The sequence below is a fragment of the Ursus maritimus genome, unplaced genomic scaffold, assembly GCF_017311325.1.
Source record: "Ursus maritimus isolate PB19 unplaced genomic scaffold, ASM1731132v1 scaffold_4, whole genome shotgun sequence".
NCBI lineage: Eukaryota > Metazoa > Chordata > Mammalia > Carnivora > Ursidae > Ursus > Ursus maritimus.
Genome location: NW_024426552.1, coordinates 3354660 through 3377711, shown reverse-complemented (window position 1 = coordinate 3377711; position 23052 = coordinate 3354660). Strand labels below are relative to the sequence as shown.

Genomic DNA, 23052 nt, shown 5'->3' with positions numbered 1-23052 from the left:
CAACATGTTGAAGCCAGAGCTGGGTGCCCTCGATGCCTCTTGCTGGTGAAGATGGCCTTAGAGGGGTCAAGGAGGAGCCTCCCCATACCCATCCCCAGAGAAGGGTTTCAGAGGGCCCCTCCCATAATCACAGGGGCACACAACTTAGCACTTAGTGTTTACCAGGCCCTCTGTATGTCATATTGAACCCTCTTTACATTCCATAGGCAAGGGATCATTTTCCTCCTTTTGCCGGAAAGTCAGAGCCTCGGAGCAGTTCAGAAATCTGCCCTGGGTTGAGCTGGTAAGAGGAGAGGCTGGAAGTGAACTCACATCTCTGACTCCTCCCTGCTCACCCCTCTGCCCTGCATGTGCCTGGAGCAGTGCACACCACCAGCGGCCAGCCAGGGGTGATCCAGGGGATATGAGACAGCCGGAATGGCACAGGCTCCAGACAAAGCAGGACCCGCCGGCTCAGACGGAGCCAGCTGAGAGCAGCCACTTCCCTGGCTGACCGTCCTCACTGACAGCCCTCCTCTGTCCTGATGGCCAGAGTTAGTGCTCTGATTTGCACCGTGTTAGCAGCTGACCTGTTTCCCCCCACAAAATCTCATGTGCAATCCTACTACGAGAAGATAATATGAAGAGTTAAGTGACATGTATTAGTGCCCATTTGTTCTAGAAGTTTGAATCGATATTGCCCAGTGAAGAATTCATGGAAACAAGGGGGTCCTTGCATGAGCACCACAGCTGGAACTGGGAGCTCGGGGTGGCAGCGGGGGTCTCCGGCCTCAGCCCCAGTTAGCTTCACTTTGTTTCGTTGGCCCCCAAACCCCGCCTGAGGAGCGCTGTGACCCACACCGTCCGGCGGATGAGGACAGGCCTGCATGCCTGGGGGCCAGGACTCGGTCTTAGGACGGCGGTCGTGGGCAGCCTCGTGGATACCAACCGAGTGTGCCTGACCCCAAAGATAACATGTCCCCCCTCAAATCATTGCTATTTAGGTCATTAGAGCGGAGGGTGTGCTTTGTAATTATGTCAAGGGTTTCAGTTGGTCTACTTAAAGAAAAGGAGATGCGGATCCCGGGCTGCCGCCAGCGCAGCGCTGCTCAACCAGAATGTGCCCTTCAGTGTCCGCCCTGGCTTCCCACCTGAGCTGCTCTCAGCCCACCTGCTGTCCCGGACCCCTCGGGGCCCCTGCCCACGCTCACTGCAGCCTCCTGAGAGATAGGCCAGGCCTCCACACCCTTCTTGGTCACCAAAACCCTCACTCCAGCAGGGTCTTGAAGATGGGTGGATCGGAGGGGCATTCAGATAAGGTCTGGAGCTTGGAAATCCTTTACCTGGAAATCCTGGCCTGTGGGGACCGAGGCCTGTCTGCATCTCAGGCACTCAGAGCACCTGCGGGGGGTGGGACCCCCACCCTGGCCTCCCCCTGTCATTTGCTGCCTCCAGTCTCCCCCGGGGTTGTGGGGCCACATGGGGTCCCTCCAGCCCCCTAGTTTCTTGCAGTTTCTAGGCCTACGTACCCGTGGCCAGCCCGGAGGCACTGACCCCCTCCTTGCTCTGTCCCAGGAGGCACCTGGCCTCATTTTTGCTCTGGATTCCCGTTCTACCTCCCCCATGCTGTCCTTGCGATCCCCCACTTCTCTGATGTTCTCCTGGTGCCTCCCCCTCACCCCCCGTTCCCCAACCCCTTGCTGAGTGCTATTTAAATTCTGGGTTTTGTCCTCTGGTTAATTTCCTCATCTGCTTGGCTTAATGCCAAAGAATATTCTTTCCAAATAAAAAATGGTAAAGGCTGTTTTCTCTCTCATAAGAATTTTATGTAAATGCTGTCGAGTGTGCTATCAGGAGGGACTGTTCATAAGCTAGTTCTGTTATCAGTGACTAACCTCGGCTTCCAGATCTAGATAACTCTTTTCTTGCTTATAAAAGTCCTGCATACTCACTGTTGAATATTTGAAAAATGCAGAGCACATAAAAAGAAAAGAATCCATGAGCCAGCAGACATTTCGGGACCTCTCCTGGTTTCTCGTGTGTGTGTGTGTTTTACATAATTTTTTACCCTGATCATTTCACCAGCCTTACATCAGTACTTTCCAACATAGCATTAGGGAGTCTTCAAAAACACGATTTTAATGCCAAAATAATGTTCCATCATGGAGACGTCCTAAAATGTAATCATTCCCTCGCTGGTGGGATATTTTGCTTAATTCTGTTTCTGCGCCATCGGTCCTACAGAGGACCCTCCCTGGCCATGCATCTTTGCTTACGGAGTGGTGGTGCGGGTCAGGGGTTTGGCTGGCTGCAAACACGAGATCACTGGTGGAAAGTGCCCGAATGCAGCCTGGCACTTCATAAATGCTCTTATTATTATGTTTGCTATTATTATTTCCTCAAGAGCAATTCCTGGAAATGGCATTCTGGGTCAGAGGGCACACATTTGCCAAACCATTTTCCACCAGGGCTGTGCGGACACGCATTCTGGGCAGGGCACACCCTTGCCAACCCCCGGCCAGAGCTGTTTCACATAAACACTTGAGGGTAACCGTAGATTCACGTGCGGTTGTAAGAGATAACACAGAGAGGTCTGTGTACCCTTTACTCCGTGTCCCCCGCGGTAACTTCTTGCAAGATTACAGTGCAGTCACACAACCAGGGTACTGCCAGTGAGACAAGCCACCACCTTACGCAGATTCTCCCCGTTTTATTGTGCTTGTTCACGTGTGTGCATTGAGTCTATACAGTTTTATCACTCAGGCAGGGTCGCACAGCCACCACCATAGGTTCCAGATGGACAGCTCCGACCCACGCACCTGCTTCCTCTAGCCCCCTGCCCCCCCCCACCCGTCCCTAACTCCTGGCTCACGCTAATCGCGTCTCCATTTCTACAGCTGTGTCAGTTCGGGAATGTCAGATAAATGGAATCATACGGTATGGAACCTTTTGGGATTGGCTTTTATCCACTCGGCGTAACTCCCTTGAGATCCATACAGTTGTTCTGTGGATCGATAATTTACTTCTTTTTATCGCTGAGCGGTGTTCTGCGATGTGGACAGACCCCAGTGCGTTTGACATATTCCCCCATTGAAGGGCACCCGGTTGCTTCCAGATTGTGGCTGTCCGTCACTTTTCCACTAGCCTCACTTTGCTTATTTCCTCCCGTTTTCTGAGAGGTCAGTATGACTATTTTGAGAAGTCAGCACCCTTGTTTGGGTTGGCTGGAGATGTCTGAGGTCAGTGTGACATTTACAACTAACGGGCATCATCAATTACATGAGCGAATACGAGTATGATGAAGTGTGTTCACGCCGAGATTTAAGAATGTCCAGGGGGCTGAGATGAGTAGCCGGTGTGGATATAGCGAGGAGGGGGCCAGACGTGATGTCCCGGAAACATCCAGGGCTGATTAAGCAGAGGAAGGAGCCCGGGGCCGGGTCCCCGCGTGGAGGAGCAGAGCTCGCTCGCTGCTCCGCGGGAAGGGAAGGTGACAGAAGAAGAAAGCACCTTCCTCCCTCCTCTCTTCCTCCCTGAGGTCCCCAGCAGTGTGCTGTCCACGGATCCGGCTCCGAATCTTCAGCCAGAGCCACATAAAATCACTCGGGGGGCGACACTATAGAAGAATTATAATGAGGGAAATTTTGCTTGAGATCCGTTACTCCAAGTTCCAAGCCGCTCTGTGAAAATTGTTGCTAAGGCAATCGAGTAAAACTTCACAGGCAGCACACACAGTGACAACAAGACAACGGACGTGAGTGCGCGTCTCAGAACAGCCGGCCCCCAAAGCACGACCTGTCCCACACAGATCGTTTTTAATGATTCTGAGAGGTCCCACAGACGTCTTCTGTGATTTCGGAAGGTGACGAGGGCCATCCTGGGTTGCCGGCTTTGTGAGATTGTCCCCCTGGTGATAAAGATGGTAGCCGGCCTCGCAGAGGAGATGCCGGGACGCTCGGCTCTCTCGGGAGGGCGCCTCCACCGACCCCACCCCGCCCGGTCCCTAGTCCCCTCCTGGGCATATCCACACACAGACCTCTTCTTCTGTGATAGTGGTGGGGTTTGTCTTTCCCAGCCTGCGAAACTCAACCCAAACCTAAAATGCCAATCGGTTATCTCCTTTGTCCAGGATGGGGAGCATTTCATGACGTAGCCCCACCAGTATCTGAGCAAGAAACCCAGCTTCTAGCGGTCGTTGACTTCATGCCCATCCATGCGAGAATGTGATAAACCCATCAGTGCCGTTTGGGCAGCTGCAAGGAGGGGCCCGGGCAGCGATGGGAGGCGGGGCTGGGGTCTGCCCTCCCGTGTACGTGCACGGGGCACAGCGCCCGGTGGGCGCTCACGGGCCTGGCACACACAGCCCGCTCTCCACTCTGTTGCTCCTGCCCCTCCTGCCCGAGCGCCTGACAGCTCCGAAGAGGGAGTCACTTCCTCGGCTGACGGGTCCTGCCGTAGCTGGGCTGAAGAGATGCCGAAATGAGTAAACGGGGAGGGAGCCACGAGTCATCTGTGTTTGCAACGCCGAGATAACAGACCGCTGTCACCGTGCTTCTGTGCGCCCGGCCCGGCTGTCGCCCCCACAGCTGCTTGTCATCCTCCTTAAAAAGGGGAAGGCAAGAAACAAAAGGAGGGCAGAGGGTGGACATTAAGACCAGCTTTCCTTAAACGTTGCTTTGTCTGTGAATTCACACATGGATTTTGGTCCAGAAACATAAATCTATAAACGCACTTTCCAGAAATCAGAGCTGGTGTCAGGCAAACGCAGAGTACAGCACCCCCGGGGCAGCCAGTGTCCCCTGAGCAGCCGCTGCCTGCTGGGCTCGCCCAGGCTCCTCGGAGCAAGACACGGCCTCCGCCTCTGAAATAGACCCTCTGGCAGCCACGGCCGCCCGTGGTCAGAGCCAGGTGGACGTGGAAGCCGGTCCTGGGCCTGCCTTGACGGCGTCCGATGCAGAGCAGGGGCAGGAGTGCAGGGGTGGGGGGCGCACACCAGCCCCACTCACCCGGCTGGAGCAGCCCCTGCATAAGGCCTGTGTGTGTCTCAGCCAGGCCGCAGCCACGCAGTGCTCCCTGCTGCCGAGTTAAAGGACTAGTCACCGGAGATATGCGGCTGGGCCAGTCCCAGCATACCGTCGGGCTTAACCCCACACCTTTCAGATTCACAAAGCGGGGTGTGGTGAGGCAGGAGTGGTCCAGGGTAGGAGGTCACAGCCTGAAGTGGGAGGGGGACACAAGGGAGCTCTGGCGGCTTGCCACTGGCCGAGGGTGAGGAAGCCCAGATGCCATGGCCCTCTCAGTGGGTGGAAGAACCTTCTGGAAAAGGTCCAGCACAGGTGGGGCTGCCGCAGTCTGTGGGTGAACGCCGCATCGTGCTGCTGGTCTGGGGCCCCCACCTCACGCCGGCGTCCCTGCTGGCCCGGCACACATCGGAGTCCTGTCTCCGCTCCAGAATGTGCCGGACAGCTCTTCATTCACTTGGGCCTCCTGTCCCTTGGCAATGATGCCCTTCCACACCCTCACGGAACCCTTGGTGCTGGACACGCAGCTTCGTTTCTCCGTGGAAAGTCCTGCTCGAAAGCTCCTCCAAGAAACTTGGGAGCCCTTGAGTCCTGTGCTTGGGTTTGCAGGGAGGCCGCAGAGTGCCCTCCGGGAGCTCCAGACTAGCGATGATCCAGTCTTCGCTCGCCTGACATCGCAGCAGGAAACTCGGCATTGCCCGGAGCTGGCGCTGCGGCCTGGAGACCCCAACCATCCTCCTGCCCTCGGCAGGCACACAGCACGACCTCGAGGGGCCCCCTTCTGCATGCTCCCTCCACGAGCCTCTGAATGGGGCGTCCAGGGAGACAAAGGAAAACACAGACCACCAAGCCCTTTGTGACTAGAATCCCATTCTGGGAAGAGGCCTCTGGACTCAGAATCAAAGAGAAGTCAGACCCTGTCCTTTAGAAACTGCCCATCCTGTCCTTTTAACTCTCAGGCCACGTGGGCACGGGCTTGGCAGCCTCTGTTGTCCGCTCTGCAGTCACTGGCCCTGTTTCTCTAAGCATGTTGTTCGACGTGCTTTTGACACCCAGGAACAAAAATGTTGTTATGCCAGTTCAAGGAGATCTGGGTTTGCGTGGGGTCCATGTATGTGGGGAGGTGTGTAAGGATGCTGTGAGTCCCCAGGAAAGGCCCGGCTCTGGGGTGCCAGGAAGCCCGGGCGGGCCTGGCTCTCCTGCCCTGTGTGACCAGTGCCTTCCCTTTGCCTCTCTTCCAAGGACTGCTCTTCCTTAGTCATCCTGTGGGTGACCTCGCATGGTCAGCCCAGGACGGAGTCCCCATGACCCTGCGCTCACCCAACTGCCACCAACTCCTGCTTGCTCCCTACAAGGTCTTATGAGGAAGGGTGATGGGGTACCGGACAGACGGTCATGGGTCAGGCCGTGGGGACCGGGAGGGGCCACCAGGAGCCAGGGCTGCCCATCTAGGGCTGCAGGGAGTGTGCTGGGCAGACAGTTGGTTGGTATAGATTGGCTCTACCGTTGCTGGGTCTTGTGCCTAAGTCCCCACCTGGAAGGACAGGCCCAGAGGACACCTGTCAGAAAGGTGCCCTGACCAGCCGGCATGGGCAGAGCCCCGGGTCCCACATCCTGGGCTGCCCGACAGGAATGGGTCAAGGCTGGTCCCAGCTGTGAGCCGAGCCAGAAAGTCCTGCCCACTAGTGTGTGTTCCAGTACGCCTGTCTCTCTTCCTTGTCTGCATGGACTGTGGATCGGTGCCACGAAGCAGCGGGACCGTCCTGCTGTGAGCTTGGGAGTCCCCTCCCCCACCTCCATGTTTGCCTTTCTGGAGTCAAGGTAGCTCCCTCCCCAAGACACAGTTAAGCAGAGGACCTGGGTTAGATGCTCCTTCAAGCTCTGGAAATCCCACAGGTGGTAAATTGGAAGTCCTGCAGAAACAAAATCAGGTGCCCAACAAAATGGGGCAAAGTCATCTGGGGCGCTTGGCAATTCGGAGCCACTGGAGACTTACACCCCAAAGCGTAGGCTTCCAGAGCCGGCAGGAACCATAAGTGTCGTGGGCATGGAGGTGCGTCGTGTCCCACATGAGGCCGTCAGACACCTGCCCTCCCATGTCGCGCCTCACGGCCCTGACAGCAGGTGTGGCCGAAGCGATCAATGGCATTTACAGAGTGGCAGACTGGGGCTCCAAGTGGTTACGGTCTTCCCCGGGGGGGTGGGCTGCTGTGAAAGGGGAGCTGGTGGACAGAAGGAGTAGCTCGTGGGGACGAGCACTGGCTTCCCGCTCCCACTGCTCCTGACCCAGCTGTCGCTGGAAGGAGGCTGGTCTGAATGTAGACACTGAATGACCAGGGGGTCCAGGTGCTGTGGCCAGGTGTATGCACTGGGCGGGGTGCCCATGATGTGACCCTGACCGCCACCGGCTGGTGGGGCCTGTGGGGGCCTCTCTGGCTCCGACCCCAGCGTGGGGCTGGGCTTGTGGCCCGCACCCGTCCTCAGTTATCAGTTATGAAGCGACAGGAAGGTTCCAGACGCTGAAGTTCCCACAGACATTCCGGGGCCACAGCTGAACAAGAAGCAAGATCAGCATCCAGCAGATGAGAGGCCCCCTGACTCCTCGTGTTTCTCTGTCTCGCTCTCCTGTCCTGGCGCCGGCAGTCAAACCACACGAGAGCCCGGGAGCCCGGCCGTACTGACCTGGGAGCGTAGCCCTCACTGCCTCCAGCTGGGTGGAAACACACGATTTTTGCTTCTCCGCCAACTTGCTGCCTGCATGTCCCCCTTCCACGTTTCATGTTACCAACACTTGGTTTTGGCACCTCTTTGCTGGATAAAGGATTTGCACAATGATTCGGCATGTGAACAAAAAGCCATGTGGCCCCCTGGCAAGGCTGCCTGGGGGTCTGCCGGGCCGAGCAAGCCTTTCCCAGAGCCAGGAACACCTGAGATAAATTGGGGAGCATCTCGGGCCGCCGGTGGGGAACATCAGGGTCCCAGCGCGGCCGCCGCCTTCGGGGGACACCCGCCACTGTGCCCCCGCCTCTCACCTGCTTGGCCCTGCTGAGGGCGTGTTCACTAAGGCACAAGCGCAGCTCTCACGCAGATGGAAAGTGACCCCATGCCAGAGTCGTCGTTTGCTGAGTGAGGGAACTAGTAAGATGTTACAACAAGCTCAGAAGAGAAATCAGAGAACCGCGCGCAGGAAAGGAATCCCGAGACGGATCTAGCGGTGGACGCCACATGACCTCCCGGCGGACACACAGCGCCAGCCCTTCTGTGTTCCAGATTTCCTCACAGCCTGCGGGCCGGCTGTCAGAAATAATCTCAGAGGAGGGTTCTTCTGGCTCACGAACAAGGCTGGCCCGGCTGGATTTGGCCGGATCGTTGGCAGGGGGCAGCGAGAGCGCCGGTGTGCCGCTGGGCCTGCCCGAGCTCGCCTTGCTGGGCAGTACTCACAGACAGGGGTGAAACCGCTGCGGACGACCCACAGTAAATGCCCCGTGTCCCCTGTAATGTCCCCTGCAATGCATTCCCATCCTCCGAGCGCGGGCTTGGCGATCCCACGGAGTCGTCTGTGTTTCAGCCACAAGGAATTATGGTCTGAATACCGTCTGAGCGAGGCCATCAGAACCCTGTCCCCAGGAGCCTGCCCCTCGGCGCGGAGCTTGTGTGCGTCCTCCTCTCCAGGGCTCCAAGGTGGCCCCTCCTGGCGGAGCCACAGACTGGCCTGTAGCTGATGGCAGAGGCTTGGGGCAGGTGTCGGGGGGAACAGAGCCTTCTGCTGCCAGTTTCTGCCCGTTCCATGGAAGATAAACTTGCACAAAGACGCCGGTGCAGGGTCACAGAGGTGAGAGGCAGGGCGTCAGGGGTCCCCCAGGCGCCCCGGTTCCCACACTGCCACCCCAACTGCTCCAGTCGGAAAGCCCCCACCCGCGAGCCGGCTGCTCTGGGCAAAGTCCGAGGAGTGCTCCCTGTCTTGAGAGGATGGCGCCTCCTTCAGTCAAGCCTCCCAGAGCCCGCGGCGAAGCTGCTGTCCCGGAGGAAGCCGGAGCGGAGTCAGCTCGGGGATGAGCCCCCACCGTGAACGCCGCGGGCTGGCACGGACCCCACTGGCCGTGGAGAGCCTTTGTGCACGTGTGCCCCTCAGGGGCGGCCACGCTGTAAAGGTGTCGCATCGGCCCTGACCAGCTGGTCTGAGGCAGCCAGAGGGACCCAGCTGCGGCCGGGCAGGGAGGAGCCACCCCTCTGCCGGGAGGGACCCCACACGTTTGGTGCTGATCCGGGAGCCTGGTGAACATAAGATGCGGGTTCCCAGGGCCCAGCCCAGACCCTCGGCTTCGGAATCCTCTTGTCGGGGCCCGGAAGTCGGCACTGTCTCGCCTGGACACAACTTCGCGGAGCTTCTCCTCGGCAGGGCCCAGGGAGAGAGGTGACTCCCTTCCCTCTGCGAGCCTCGTCCTCTGCCCACCCCTGCCCTTCACGCACACAAACTGCACCACGTGGAAGTGAGCTTCTCGAAGGTTCAAGATGAGAAAGTCAGAAGTAGAGCCGTGCCAGTGGGTGGATGGCCAGGACCCCAGCCCCAGCCCTCCCACCTCTCACCTCCCATGGCACAGCCGGGAAAGCTGAGGCAGGAATATGGCACTCAGGCCTGAGCTGGGGATGCTGGGGACACACCATCGTGAGAAATCAGGCCCGGCACACACTCAGATAAAGGCAAGACTCCTCCGCAGGGGTGGGGAGGCTCTGTCCTGCAGCCAGGAGTGGGGAGAGGGGCGTCCAGAAAGGGGAGCGGCGGCACCGAGCCAGGGCCCAGGGAGGGGCTCCATGGCCCAGAGTGAAGGCGGGACAGGCGCCTGGCGAGGCCCCAGGCGGGAAGGGACAAATCCTCGGACCTCACGCACCCGGCGAAGGAAGTGGACCAGCTCGTGGGGCGCTTGCACAGCGGAAATCTCTGCACAGGAAAGAGGCATGACCGGGTCTGAGCACCAGGGCTGGGAGCTGGGGGGGACCAGGAGCGGGGACCAGCACAGGGGCCGCTGCAGGATCCCAGGCTGAGCCTGGTCGGCAGTGGGCACCAGGTGCACAGGGTGGACCACCGATGCCATCACTGCAGGTGCAGATATGGTGGAGAGAAGGCGAGCCGGCTCGGTCTCAGCGCGGCCGGGCCAGCAGCATGCAGGAAGTTGGTCATGGGAAGGCTGGGTGTATGGGGGAAAATAGTCACTGTCCCCATAGAGGGATATCCTCAGGGTCTTAGATGAGAAAGCAGGGCTCTGGGCACTGGAAGATGCCCACCCTTCCCAGGCCTGCTTCTCGCCCACGCAGGGATGAGGGAAGGGGGCAGTCAGCCAGGGAAAATGTGGAAGGACACCGTCTGCTGGGGTGGAAACGGGGACTGTGGTGTGGGCTCTCCATCAGCCATGGAGATCAGACCCGTTGCTGTACTTGAAGCCCCCTCCCAGGGAGGGATTCGGAGCAGAGACTCACCGTCGGGAGCCCCAGCACCGAAGACGCCGATGCAAACATGTTTCTCTCCCGTCCCCGGAACTGGACCCCCAGGCGAAGTGCACCTGCCTGCACTCTTTTGTTTTTACCGTGGAGCCGCCAGTTCACTTTGGATTTTTCCCATTGTGATGCCCCCTAGGATCTAGTCCGACAGCCTCAGCCCCCGAAGTCCATAAAGGCTATTTTTTGAAGCCAATGACCTTTTTAACAAGATATTTTGGGGGGTCCTGGGTGTCTCGGTCGGTGGAGCATTTGACTCTTGATTTTGGCTCAGGTCATGATCTCGGGGTTGTGAGATCGAGCCCCACGACGAGCTCCGCGCTCAGCAGGGAGGCTGCTTGAGATTCTCTCTCCCTCTGCCCCTCCCCCACTTGCACATGTGCATGCACTCTCTCTCTCTCTAAAATAAATAAAAATAAATCTTTTAAAATAACAAAAAATAAATTAAAAAAACAGAGAGATTTTTTTTGTTTTTTACGTAATGGTCCCAGGACCCATTGGCGACTCCCCGCGGTGGGGTGTCATGAAGCCGAGGGTGTCGGTCTGTGCGGCAGACGCCACCAATGGTGGCCATGTGGCAGCTCCGTCCCGGGCGGGTGTGTCTCATGGGTGAAAGCGTTCCCTTCACGACCGCTTTCGGGAAACAAAAGAAGGAAGGTTTCACAGTCCGTACAGATGGACTCAGTGGAAAGACCTACGAGTGGCATTCCCGTGCCCATGGTCACGTCGTCTCTTTGTGCGATGAGCCTGCAGGTTGGGCCGCACGGCGAGCCCGGGGCCCTGACGTCGCCATGGACAGCAGTTGCCCTCACGGCCTGTGGCTTGTCTCCTGCAGGTGGTCTTCAGCAAGTACTGCAACTCCAGCGACATCATGGACCTGTTCTGCATCGCCACCGGCCTGCCCCGGTGAGTGGCCTGGACCGCCCCCCCCCCCGCAGGGCACCCCCGCTGGCAGGGGCCGATTCCCCTGGGGAGGGAGGGAGAGCTGCCGGGTCTGAGGGGTGACAGGTGTGCCAGGGCCCATGGGCTCACCTCGCACTGGGGGCCCTTTCTGACCCATGAGTGACACCCCCCAGGTGTCCCCTGCCTGCCGACGGGCACCGCGCGGTGCACGTGGGAGACCGCTGGGTGGAATTAGGCAGAAAGCACCCTCTCAAAAGGTTTTTTCTTGCCTTTTATGAATTTATTTGCTTTTGAAGAAAGGACAAGGAAGGGTGGTTGTGTTTTGGCTTTGGTCCCCCAGCCCCAGATGGTCCAGTAGGTGCAGGGGTGGGGGTGCCTCAGAGCAGTGTTTGGGAAGACAGATCTTCAGAAAGTAGTTGAAAAGACCAACTCGCCGTTGGCCGACCTCAGCACCCCTCTGTCTCATCCCCACCGTCTCCAATTCCCACTTCACATTCTTTAAAAACGGACAGAGCACTTGGAATTACGCACGGCCACCCGTGTGTGTGCAAATGCAGTGCCGTGTCTCGGGGCCGCGCGGACCCCGGTACCCATGCGGTTGTCCCCTCGGGCGCAGGGACACTGATGCGGCCTGTCTTCCAGGAACACGACCATCTCCCTGCTGACCGCGGACGACGCCATGGTGTCCATCGACCCCACCATGCCCGCCAATTCAGAACGGTAAGCGGCGGCCTCAGCCGCTCGGGGCTTTCATGGCCTCTTTGACACTTCTCTACACACACGGGACAGCTCCACGGTTGTCCTCTTAATTTACTGCTGTAGGAAAATCCGAACTTAAACCAAAGATGGGGTGAGGCTGGGAGGGTCCTTTGCAGACCAGTCACTTCCCAAGATAATCACAGGTGCAGGCACACTCAGGGGCCCTTCTGAGGGCTCACTCTCAACAAGAGTCCTCTAAGGAGACACAGAGGGGGAAACTGAGGCCCAGAAGGCCAGCGAGGAGCAGTGGAGCCAGGCCCCAGGGCCGTGCACTGACTGCCCCCTGTCCTGCTCCGGAGGGTTCCCTGACCACGGCCCTGGGGGTGTTGTGTTTACCACTGGGCTGGATCCTGGTGCTGACCTGGGGCTGCCTGACGGACTCCTCTGCACAGGAGACCAGGGAGCCTGGGGGCCCCAGGAGCCAGACCTGGAGAGGCCTGGCAAGGGAAAAGGGCGTTTGCAAACATACGTAAAATCAGCAACACCCAAGTCTTGTGACTGGAGGAAGGACAAGGCCTCCGAGCAGGAGCCCCTCCCCTCCCTGGGAAGCCCTTGCGCCCAGCAGCCTGCCGAGGCCCTCGTGGCCCCCACTTCACATCTGTGGCTGGGCCAGGCCAGGGAGCGGGGCCCGTGGGGGGTACCCCTCAAGACCCCCCGTCTGTTGCTCCTGCTTCTCACTGAATATCTGCTCTGAGGGGCATTTGTGAATCTGGCCATTGGGGCGTCCCAGCTGACGGAGCCCCATGGGCCTTTCCAAACGTGGGCAGACCCCTCTCATGCCCCAGCGGCTGGAGGACCCATGGAAGTATTTGGGATCCCTGCGATGGGGTGGTCTGAGACCCTCGCTGTAGGTCCCCAGCTGGTTCCCCCGACCCAAGGTGTGTGCACACCTGCTCTCCCTCCGGCCCCAAGGCCGCCAGCCTGTCAGCCATGCCCCCCCCCCGGGCTGGGTACAGGACTCCCCAGACCCTGGCAGGGGTGCAGACGCTCCTGAGCACAGCCCAGGCTTCAGTGCAAGAAGCCAGACAAGCCCCGTGGGAGGCACAAAGTCGTCACGAGTCTCCCCAGCCACACCGTCCCTTGGGCTCTGTGGTCTGTGGCGGGCACTGTCCTCCGCGCACCCAGAGCCTCCACCAGGCCTCGCCGCCAGCTGTGCCCATCGGTGTTCCCAGATCTTGTCCATCAGAGCTTCTGCCCCATGCCCTCTGGCTCTGATTATCAGCTCGGGCCTCCCCAGAAGGAGCAGGGCTGACCGGCTCCCCAGTGAGTCCAGTGAGATCCTTATAAATCACGGCACTCACTCCAGCCAGACCAGATGGCGCTTCAGAAGTGAGGTCTTGAGCGACCGGTCACCCCTGACGTCCACAAGGTCAGGCTGGACATTTCACTCCAAGCAGGGCCTCGTCCACACACAGTGTGACCTGTTCTCTGAGCAAAACTGTGTCTGCTTTGCACTTTACGCCAGGGGCTGTCAGCAGGGGCGGTTTTGTCCCCCTGGGCACCCGGGCTGTATCTGGAGACAGGCTGGCAGCCACGGACAGGGGAGCGCTGCTGACATGCGGCGTCCGGAGACCAGGGCTGCTGCTTCCCACCCTATTGCGTGCGGAACGGCCCCAACACACAGACTCACTGCCCCAAATGCCAGGGGTGCCAAGGTTGAGAAGCCCCCTCGGCGTTTTCTCTTCACAGAGCCACTGGTTATCTGCTCAAAGGTCACCAGCTCCGTGGAGGCTGCCCCTTCTCCCTCCCTGTCTCTGCCCCCAGGTTCTGACTCTCTGTCTGGGCTGGGACCCAGAATTGGCTTTCCTCTGGGTTCACAGGTGGTAGTGGTGATGCTGGGCGGGACCCCTCCTCCCCCTTTAGTCCCTCTGCCCCCTCCATTGATGGGACGTCCTCGCTCTCCACTGGCTTCCCTGCCACCACTGTCTGCTTCCCACGCTCTGCCCCGGGGAGGCGGGTGCGTCCTGCTTGGCCCTGCACCCGTCCCCCTTCCCAGGTCACGTCCCAGCGGCCCCCAGCAAGGCCCTGTCTGCTCTGGGTCTCTCCGTTCCCACTGCCTGGGGTCCCGTCCATTCTAGCATAACCAGTCCCGCTAACCCAGTGACTTGCAGCCCAGCCGAGGAGTAAAACCAGCAGGGATCTTCACAAAGGCGCTGATGCCCAGACCCCGGCTGGGACCCGTTCATTGTGGCATTTTGAGGGAGTGTTTAAAGCTCACCGGGCAAGGGCCACTAGTGGAAAGTGTGGAAAACTTAGGAAAGTGCTCTGGACCCCGGGGTGGTGCTCACCCGAGGGTCGTGCCCACGGGACACAGGGTCTTCCCTCCTCGGGAAGTGCTGGATAAATCTTGTTTCTGCCTCTCGAGCAGCAGTCGGGCCACCGTGCCTGTGGTCGGGCTTTCTCTCTAGCCTCTGCCACTTCTGAAGACGTTCACTGCCCCAGCCTGGCCTTGTCCCCCACTTGTCCCCCCGGCCACAGATGGGGGAGCCATCTCGTGGGAAGAGGCTGGCATTGTCCGCCACGCATGGCTCTCCCTGTTCACGCTCACAGGAGAGGCATTCCGGAGTCTCCGTTCCAAATTCCAAGGGCTCAACCCTGACCACCTGGGTCCTGATCGGAAGTGGGGTCCCAGTGGCCCATGCCTTAGGCCTACCCTTCTGGGCTCACTTCAAACCAAATATCATGACCTTCTGATTCTTCCTTCAAAATACTTCCCCCCCCCAATGCCTGCTTCAGACGGTCTCGGCCAGCCTCTGGTTTAGACCATCACATCTCCTGGGCTTCACGGTGCGCTCCGGGTCCACGCCTCCGGTGCCCCTCAGCCGAGCCCTGGGCACCGTCCAGGAGACCTGGCCCCACTCACAGCTTCATCCCAGCACTCCCCAGCACGGCGGTCTCCAGGGGCCCACTGGCCACGGGACTTTGTCCAGATTCCTTCATCTGGAACACGCAGCCCAGATCCACCTTAAAACACGTCTCCAAGTCCGCTGACCTGCCAGAGTCCCGACACCAGCCTGAGCGCTCCCCACCTCAGGGCACCGTCCGAATTCCAGGCCTTCTCTGCCGACCCCACGGCCAGGAGACCACTGGAGATTCCCTGACCCTTCCTCGGCTGCCCGGCCATTCTGTCACCTCAGCGAATGTTCACACCAGCCTTTTAAATAACCTGAAACGTATTTACGTAAGTCAGAGGGGCTGCCATCCAACAACAGGCCAGGGGGCTTCCGCTCTTTGGGAGCTGGTAGGAAGGATCACGGACGACGGCTCAGCCCTGAGTCCCCACGACCGACCAGCATACACAGACGCAGCCCACCTTCATTCAGGGGATGCCGTCTGGTCCCAGTGCTCCTTTCTGGACGGGGGAACATTTCAGATCCCAGGCGTCCAGCTGACAAGGTGTTGCTTCTGGACAGTTCTACCCCTTCCATGTCCAACACCACTGCTACAAGACCCTCATCCAAGGAGAGAAACAGACGCTGTGGCGCATGAGGAAAAGTCCGAGGAGCTCAGCGAGACGCCGAGGCCGACGGTGCCGGGAGGATGCAGGGGGATGTCCGACCCCCGGCTCCACACTGAGCGCTGCTCTTGAGGCCGTGAGCATTGCCGCTCGCCGAGGGCCCTCCTCACCAGGCCCTGCTCCAGCCCGTGCAGGGTGATGCCGCCATGTGCCACCTGCACTCCGCGTGGGCTGCCCCCCAAACCCACACGGATTTGAAACAAGGTGTTACCCGATCGGCCAAACCCAGATACCATCATGACACAGTCTCTAGGGAGATGAACCCCTCGTTCCAGAAGACCTTCGGAAGCAGGGCCTACCCTGCGCGAGAGCAGATCCTCCCAGCGGCGGGGTGAAGGTGAGGACCCGCTTCTCGACGCCCTGCCCCGGAAGGAGCCCTCGTGGAGCCGCCCGTCCATCATCCAGGACAACTGCGCCATCCGGTTTTTAGTGCAGACTTCAGTCGTGGTTTTGGTTGTCAGAGTTTTCCGCGGGGCCTGTTAACTGTTAAGCCCAGGTAACCCCATCAACCGCGGTTCCCAGTCGGGTGTGTAGACGCCCCTCCAGATTTTCTGTGCTCCTCCTCTGTTAGTCCGTGACGTGCTCGGTCCGCCCACCGTTCCCTCAGGTCAGCACTTGCACACTTACCCCCCTCTTTGGCCACTGACTGACACCCCACGGCACAGTGAATAGACCCCCGTCCCTGCTGACTGCGGCCCTTCGCCTTTCAAACAGTGCGGTGATGCCCGTCCTTTCAGGGCGTAGTTGCACACGGACTGTCGGATCCCTGAGGACAGGAGCATTTTGTCCTGTTCACGGCTCTGTCACCCGTACCTGATCCCAGAGAGCACTTGTGACAAACTGATTGAACGAACAAATGGACAAACAGATGACATGGACAAATGGCCTGTGAAGGTGTCCCCACGGGCCACCGTTTCATCTGATACCCTTGTTCCCAAATTCACGGGCTGAGTCAGAGGACTGCAGACCCTCCCATTAACCAGTCCCGCCAGGACCGCGGAGGTGTGCGCTCCCGCCGGCGACCTGTGCCGTCTGTCTCCCTGGGCCCCGGCAGCCCGCTTGCTAGCAGGTGTTGAAATTCTGCTCAACTACTGGCTAAAAAACGGCATCTCTCTGGAGGAGCCTTTCTTAAAAACTGTTAGCCACTGTTGCATTTTCCTGCTTCTTGACCTCTCTTCCGTGGCCCGGTTGTCTCTCCCTCCCCCTCTGCCGTAGGTCCCCGTGTGTCGGGGCAAACACTGTCCCATCCCTCTGGGCCTCGGGATGACTGGGATGGCATCACCAAGGGGCTAGTGCATGTCCAGCCGAGGAACCGGCCCCATCTTCTCTCGTGCACCTGCGAGACGCGGTCGCCATGAGCTCGAGCCGGGCAAGGGACAGAGAGGGACAGACAGCCTCCCGCCTCAGCCGGGCGTCGGGGGGACTCGGGCGGCTCTGGTGGCCTTTGCCGCTCCCAGTGGCCTCCCGCACCCGAGCAGCAGTGGTACTGATCACAAACTGTGTTCAGTTCACCAAATGTGAACATCACAGAGGAAGTTCCTCATTTCAATGATGTATTTAAAGTATTTGGAATTCTTCCGAATGAGGGAGCTCAGAACAGCCAAAAAAAAACTAATTTCGGGGGGGGGGGGAGAAAAACCCTAATCCACTGAATTCTAATTTATCCCGAGCGGCTTATCTCTCATAGCAGACGCGCCGAGAACACCTTGACGGCATCTCACGGCAGAACTGTCTTCTCTCTTGCAGCACTCCCTACAAAGTGAGACCCGTGGCCATCAAGCAACTGTCTGGTAAGGCCCTGCTATCATTTTTAAAATTAAAAGAAAAAAAGAAGGCTCCAGGCTGCCCCTGTGATTGAATATATATTAGGTAAGCATTTGAGTCTCAAACCCTGCACTGTTACAGAATCCAAAGCCCTATCTTAGACTCCACCCTCGGCAGTCCCCCCGGGGGCCTCCCTCCCCTGCGGTCCCTACCGGCTCAGCAGACACTGGGTGACGTTCCACACGCGTCACCCTGGACGCTGGGCCTGTCCTGCTCGCTCAGACCGTGAGCCGCAAGGGTGAGCCATCTGCAGCCCCCAGGATGCTTCCCGTACTCAGTGGTGTTGTTTCGGTAAAACCCATTTCCTTTTGGATCTTGTATCTCTCTTATTTATGTATGATTCATGCATCATAAAATGGTCCCATTTCAGTGTAGATTTTGATGAGCTTTGAAACATGTATCCCCCTCGTGACTGTTGACCATTCTCAAGACACAGGACGTGTATCTTCTGTGCCCCTTCCCGGGGGACGCCCTCCCTCGACCCCTGCTCTCTGTCAGCAGCTGACCCGCCTTCTGACACTGCAGATTTCTGTGTCCCAGAGGGCTGTGTGAGTCACGCAGCGCGCGTACTCCTTTCTGACCCAGCCGGACGTCGGACACTTGTCTGTGTGCTGGGCGTCCCAGTACCTCATTCCTTTTTATTGCCAGGAAGCGTTTCGCGGTGAGGCCGGACCACAGTGTGACTACCCACCCACCTGTTAAAGGACTCCCGGGTGATTTCCATTCTGCGGCCTCTATGAATAAGGCTGCTATAAGCGTTCCAGGACATGCCTCTGTGGGGGCACATATTCTCAGTTCTCTTGGATTGAACGGGATTGTATTTGTTTCCCTTAAAAAAAAAAGCAAAAACCGCCAATCTGTTTTTTCCAAAGCGGCAGCACCGTTCTGCAGTCCCGCCCACGGTGTGTGCTCCCCGTCTGCACTTGGAACTGTCCACCCTGTAATGCGAACCGTTCTAAGGGGTGTGTGGTGAGACTGCACTGGGTCTGAACTGGTGTTTCCCTAGTGACTAACGATGAGGAAAGCCTTTACTAACCGGTCATAAATCTTCTTCCGTGATCTGTCGCAGTCGTCGAGACTTGCTTCCCTTACTGTGGAGTAGTGAGTGCTCCTGATCCATCGGCCACACCCCGTTAGTCACACGGGTCTTGTGAATATTTTCTCCCCGCCTGACTCACTGTTTCATCTTCCTACTAGAGCTTTTCAGTGAGAAGAAGTATTAAATTCTGATTTAGGCCCGGATGATCCATTTTGTTCTTTCACAGTTTTGCACTGGGTGCCCTAGCTAAGCAATCCTAGCTCATCCCCTACCTGTGGGGTCCGCTGCCATGCTTTCTTCTAAAAGTTTTAGTTTTTTAGCTTGTATGTTTAGGTCTGTGATCTGTTTCAAGCTGACTTTTGTGTATGGCCTAAACCAGATGTTGAGGTTTATTTTCCTTTTTAAATTAATTTAAAAGTTAGTTATTTATATTATAAATATTTATAATATTTATAATTTATAAATTTATATATATTATATATAATAACATAAAATTATATATAAATTATTATATTTATAAATTATACTATATTTATATTATAAAGTTATTTATATTATAAAGAAGTTAATTTAATTTTGATTTTTTTATAAGAATGAAGGCTATGGAACAGAATTCCGAAGCCACCTGTCAGGTGCTGGGAGGTGGGGATGAGGCACCGAGGCGTCTGGGCCCTTTCTCATCTTGAAAGTGACGGTGTTTCCATGTGGGCACTGGTTGCTTTAAATATTCTTTGATGCTTGAGTAGCTCTTTGAAAACTCTTCATTCAATCCCCTTCATGGTAGATGTTAGAATAAAGTAGGAGTTCTAACTTTTTCTAGGAAGAAAATTCCTTTTAACGTAAAAGGTACTTGAGCGCATGACTTGGTAATAAATGTGATTTTTTTTTTAACATCGTTATTAACTAAACCCCATACTTTATTCGGATTTCACCAGTTTTTGTCCTGGTGTCTTTTTCCGCTCCAGCATCTGAGCCATGGTCCAGCCGTCATGCACTCATCGATGCGTTTTCCCGGTTAGCCCTGGTCTCGCAGGCACCCAGACTCCCCATGTTTGGCCTCAGAGCATCTGTAGAATGTCTCCCAGCCTGGGTTTGTCTGATGTTTTCCTCATGCTCAGCCCAGGGGTATGGATTTGGGGAAAGAATGAGGGGGTCCAGGATATCCTCTTGACTCACTGGCCTCTCCACTGTGAAGTTACTGTTTTTCCCCTTCCTTACTCTATTCTTTGGAAGGCACTGCTCAGTCCAGCTCACCTTCAAGTGCGGGAGAAAAGGACTGACGTTCATTCTCTCTGTATGGATATCCACTTGCTCCAGAACGTTTGTTGAAAAGATAGTTCTTTCCCCCAGTGAATTATCATGACATCCTCGTCAAAACTCAGTCGACCACGTATGGATTAGTCTTTCTCTGGACTCGCCGTCCTATTTCATCAACTGACTACACGTCTGTGCTCCAACCCCTGCCACGCTATCTTGGTTACTGTACATTCACCGTAAGTCATGAAACCAGCAAACGCAAGTCCTCTGATTTCTTTCTTCTCTTTCAAAAATGTTTTACTTATTGCAGGTTCCTTTTATTTTCAAATAAATTTTAGAATCCATCCATCAATTGCTACCAAAAAAAAAAAAAAAAGTCTGCTGGGACTTTGAAATTGTACTGAGTACGTAGAAACGCTTCAAAAAGAATTACTATCTATAGTGTTGAGTCTTCTGATTAATGAGTGTGGTATCTCTCGATTTATTTAGGTTTCTCTTAATATCTCTCAATATATTATAGTTGTTAAGGTAAAGTTCTTGAACAGATGTTGATAAATTCATCATTAAGTGTTTAATATTTGTAATGCTATTGTCAATGGATTTTTAGGTCAATTCCCAGCAGTCTTTAGTTTATAAAAATGTAATTGGCTTTGTGTATTGACTTAACTAAATTCACTTTAGCAGCAGATCTAGTGCCTTTTTGTAGATTTCCTATGATTTTCTACATCTGCAAATAGAGAATTGCTTCTTCCTTCTGGATCTGGATGTCTTTTGGTTCTTCTGTTTCTTTTTGTCAGGTTGTGCTTTGTGCATTTTCTATTCCTGTTATTGGGTTCATACTTATTTAGGATTGTTGTGTATCTCCTTAATGGGTCAGTCCCTTTATCCTTAGGAAAAATGTGGCCTTTATCCTTGGTTATTCTTTGTTTGAATATCTTCCTTATCTCCTGTTAATACAGCTACCCAGGCTTTCTTAGGCTTGGTGCTCACATGTTATACTCTTTCCATCCTTTTACTTTGAATATAACTGTGTCTCTGTTATTTGAAGCATGTTTCTTATTGGCAGCATTTATCAATTTTGGCAATTTCAGCCTTTCAATTGGAGCTGGTAAACCATGTATAAGAAACATAATCATAGATACAGTTGGGTTAAATATACTACTCATTTTGTTTATTTCATTCTTTTTTTTAACTTTTTCTCTCTTTTCCTGTATCTTTTGGATATTGAGCATTTTTTTCTCCATTCTCAGTCTCTGAGCTGTCCTTCATTTTATTTTTTCTTGGCTGCTCTGGGTTTCACAAACTGTATCACTGACATATCACAAATTATATTACGCCACCCCTCGATGATGTGGGGTCTTAGAGCAGAGTGCTGGCGTTTCTCCCCACCCAGTGCTCTATGTCATAGATTTTACTTCTGTGCTACATATGTTTTAAGCCCCATCATCTACTGTGAATCATTTGTTGCTTTCAACAGTCAATCATATTTCTTCTACATTTCTTTGATAGATCCATGTGTGCATTTTTTGCATACTGTTCATCATCTGGATTTTGTTTTCTCCCATTAAAGAGTGTGGGTTCTGTCCTGGCAGGCAGTTAAGTTATTTACAAATCAGTTTCATGTCTTTGAGACCCGTTTTTAGGCTTTGCTAGGACAGTTACCGAGGACCCTTACTCCAGGGATAGCTCAGTCCTATTGCTAAAGGTGGGATGCTTCTGGGGTCTCCCTCGAACTCCTGGAGATGAGCTTGGGGGATGTCAGGGGCTCATCATGTGGGACCTTGAAGGCCCATCGGGAGGCTACTACTCTAATTCCATTGGCAGAGGAGAGCATGGGGGCCAGGGGGGTGATGAGGAGTGGTCAGACTCTGGCATGTTCTGGGGAAGACCCCAGCTTATTTTCTGACTGAGCAGACATGGGATATGAAAGAAAGGGGAGTTGGAGAAGCCTCCAGGGTCACTGAGAAGGAAAAGCACCTCCCACAAGGGAACAAGCTGAGGGTGTGGTGGCTTCTGGGAGAAGGGAGCTCACTTTGGGACATATTGGTGCAGTGTGGCTGTGGGCACCAGTGCTGAGAAGATGTGTCTGGACGAGCCTGTAGCTCCCTCTCCACTGCGATGTGCCATGGGACTGATGATGGTGATGATGGTGGCCGTGTTTGCAGCCAGGGCTCGTGAGCTCCCTGGACAGGGAGGGGCTCGCAGGAGGGACCCAGGACAGAGACCTGAGACCCAGAGCTCCGGCACAGGATTCCATCTGAAGAAGGACACTGGCCTCCTGTCACCATCCAGGACACAGGGGCCAGAATCATGAAGCCTTTGAGGAACAAAGAAGCAAAAGCAGACTGAGTGTGGGGCCGACCGGACAGGAATGAGCTTCAGGAAGGAAGACTGGGGGATGGAGCAGCTGTGCACAGATATTTACAAGGTGGTCACTGGAGGAGGGGATTTCTGTGTAACTTTGGGGCCCAACTTGGACTAGTGGAGGTGGGTTTGCGTTCCTTAAGGGAGAGAACCAGTGTGAGTGCACCTGGCTGTCTGGGGAACTCGGCCTCCGCAGGAGCTGGGATGAAGACATACGTTCTCTGCAGCCATAAGAAGTGGATTTCCTCCAAAGGTGTGCATCCCCTGGCATCGTGACCACCGCTGCACGGGGCAGGTCACCCTCACTCTGTGCACACTGACGGCCGGGCTAACCCCACCTTGCCCTGGGTCTGGTGTATGAGGACCCTTTCTCTTCAGAAGCACTGGCATTCCAGGTTTTTCTTTTAGGGACAGACCCCCATGGCCCAAGGCTTCCTGAGACAAGTAAGGAAAGAGAGTTCTCTCTTTCCCTCTGGAACTTTTTCTACAAATGTTAGCTTTTGGCTCTCTGCAGGGAAATGCCCCTCCATCACCCATGCATCAGCGCCCAGCCCAGCCTTGCTTCCCAAGCCCTGAGCGTGGCTGAAAGTAGCCCCCATGGTCCATGAATCAAGAGGCCACACTCACAATGGCAGGAAAAAGCAGCTCAAGAAAGGAAGTTGGAGCCTGGGGTCCAGACTTCCATGCAGCTACTGAGGTCCCTGGCCCTGGCCTGTCCTAGGGTCCCCGTCCTTCCCACTGACCCCACGTTTCAATAACTGCTCCTAACTTGTCCTAGCAGAGCCGTTCAATGCAGAAATGCCCCAGGGTCCTGCTGTTCTGTGACTTCAGTATTCAGAAACAAGAAAGTAAGGAGTATTGTGGAAAACATGACTTTTCATAGAAAAGAAGGGTCG

At 55.8% G+C, this 23052-nt stretch overlaps 1 protein-coding gene across 3 annotated transcripts in view; it reads left to right on the top strand.

The window, feature by feature from the left end:
* PDE9A (phosphodiesterase 9A) overlaps positions 1-23052 on the top strand; it is a 94171-nt gene that overhangs the window by 17814 nt on the left and 53305 nt on the right. For all 3 annotated transcript variants that reach the window (XM_040621874.1, XM_040621875.1, XM_040621876.1), the window contains exons 2-4: positions 11329-11399; positions 12039-12116; positions 17419-17462. In XM_040621874.1, coding sequence (XP_040477808.1) covers positions 11329-11399; positions 12039-12116; positions 17419-17462 — 193 coding nt within the window. The remainder of the gene's footprint in view (positions 1-11328; positions 11400-12038; positions 12117-17418; positions 17463-23052) is intronic.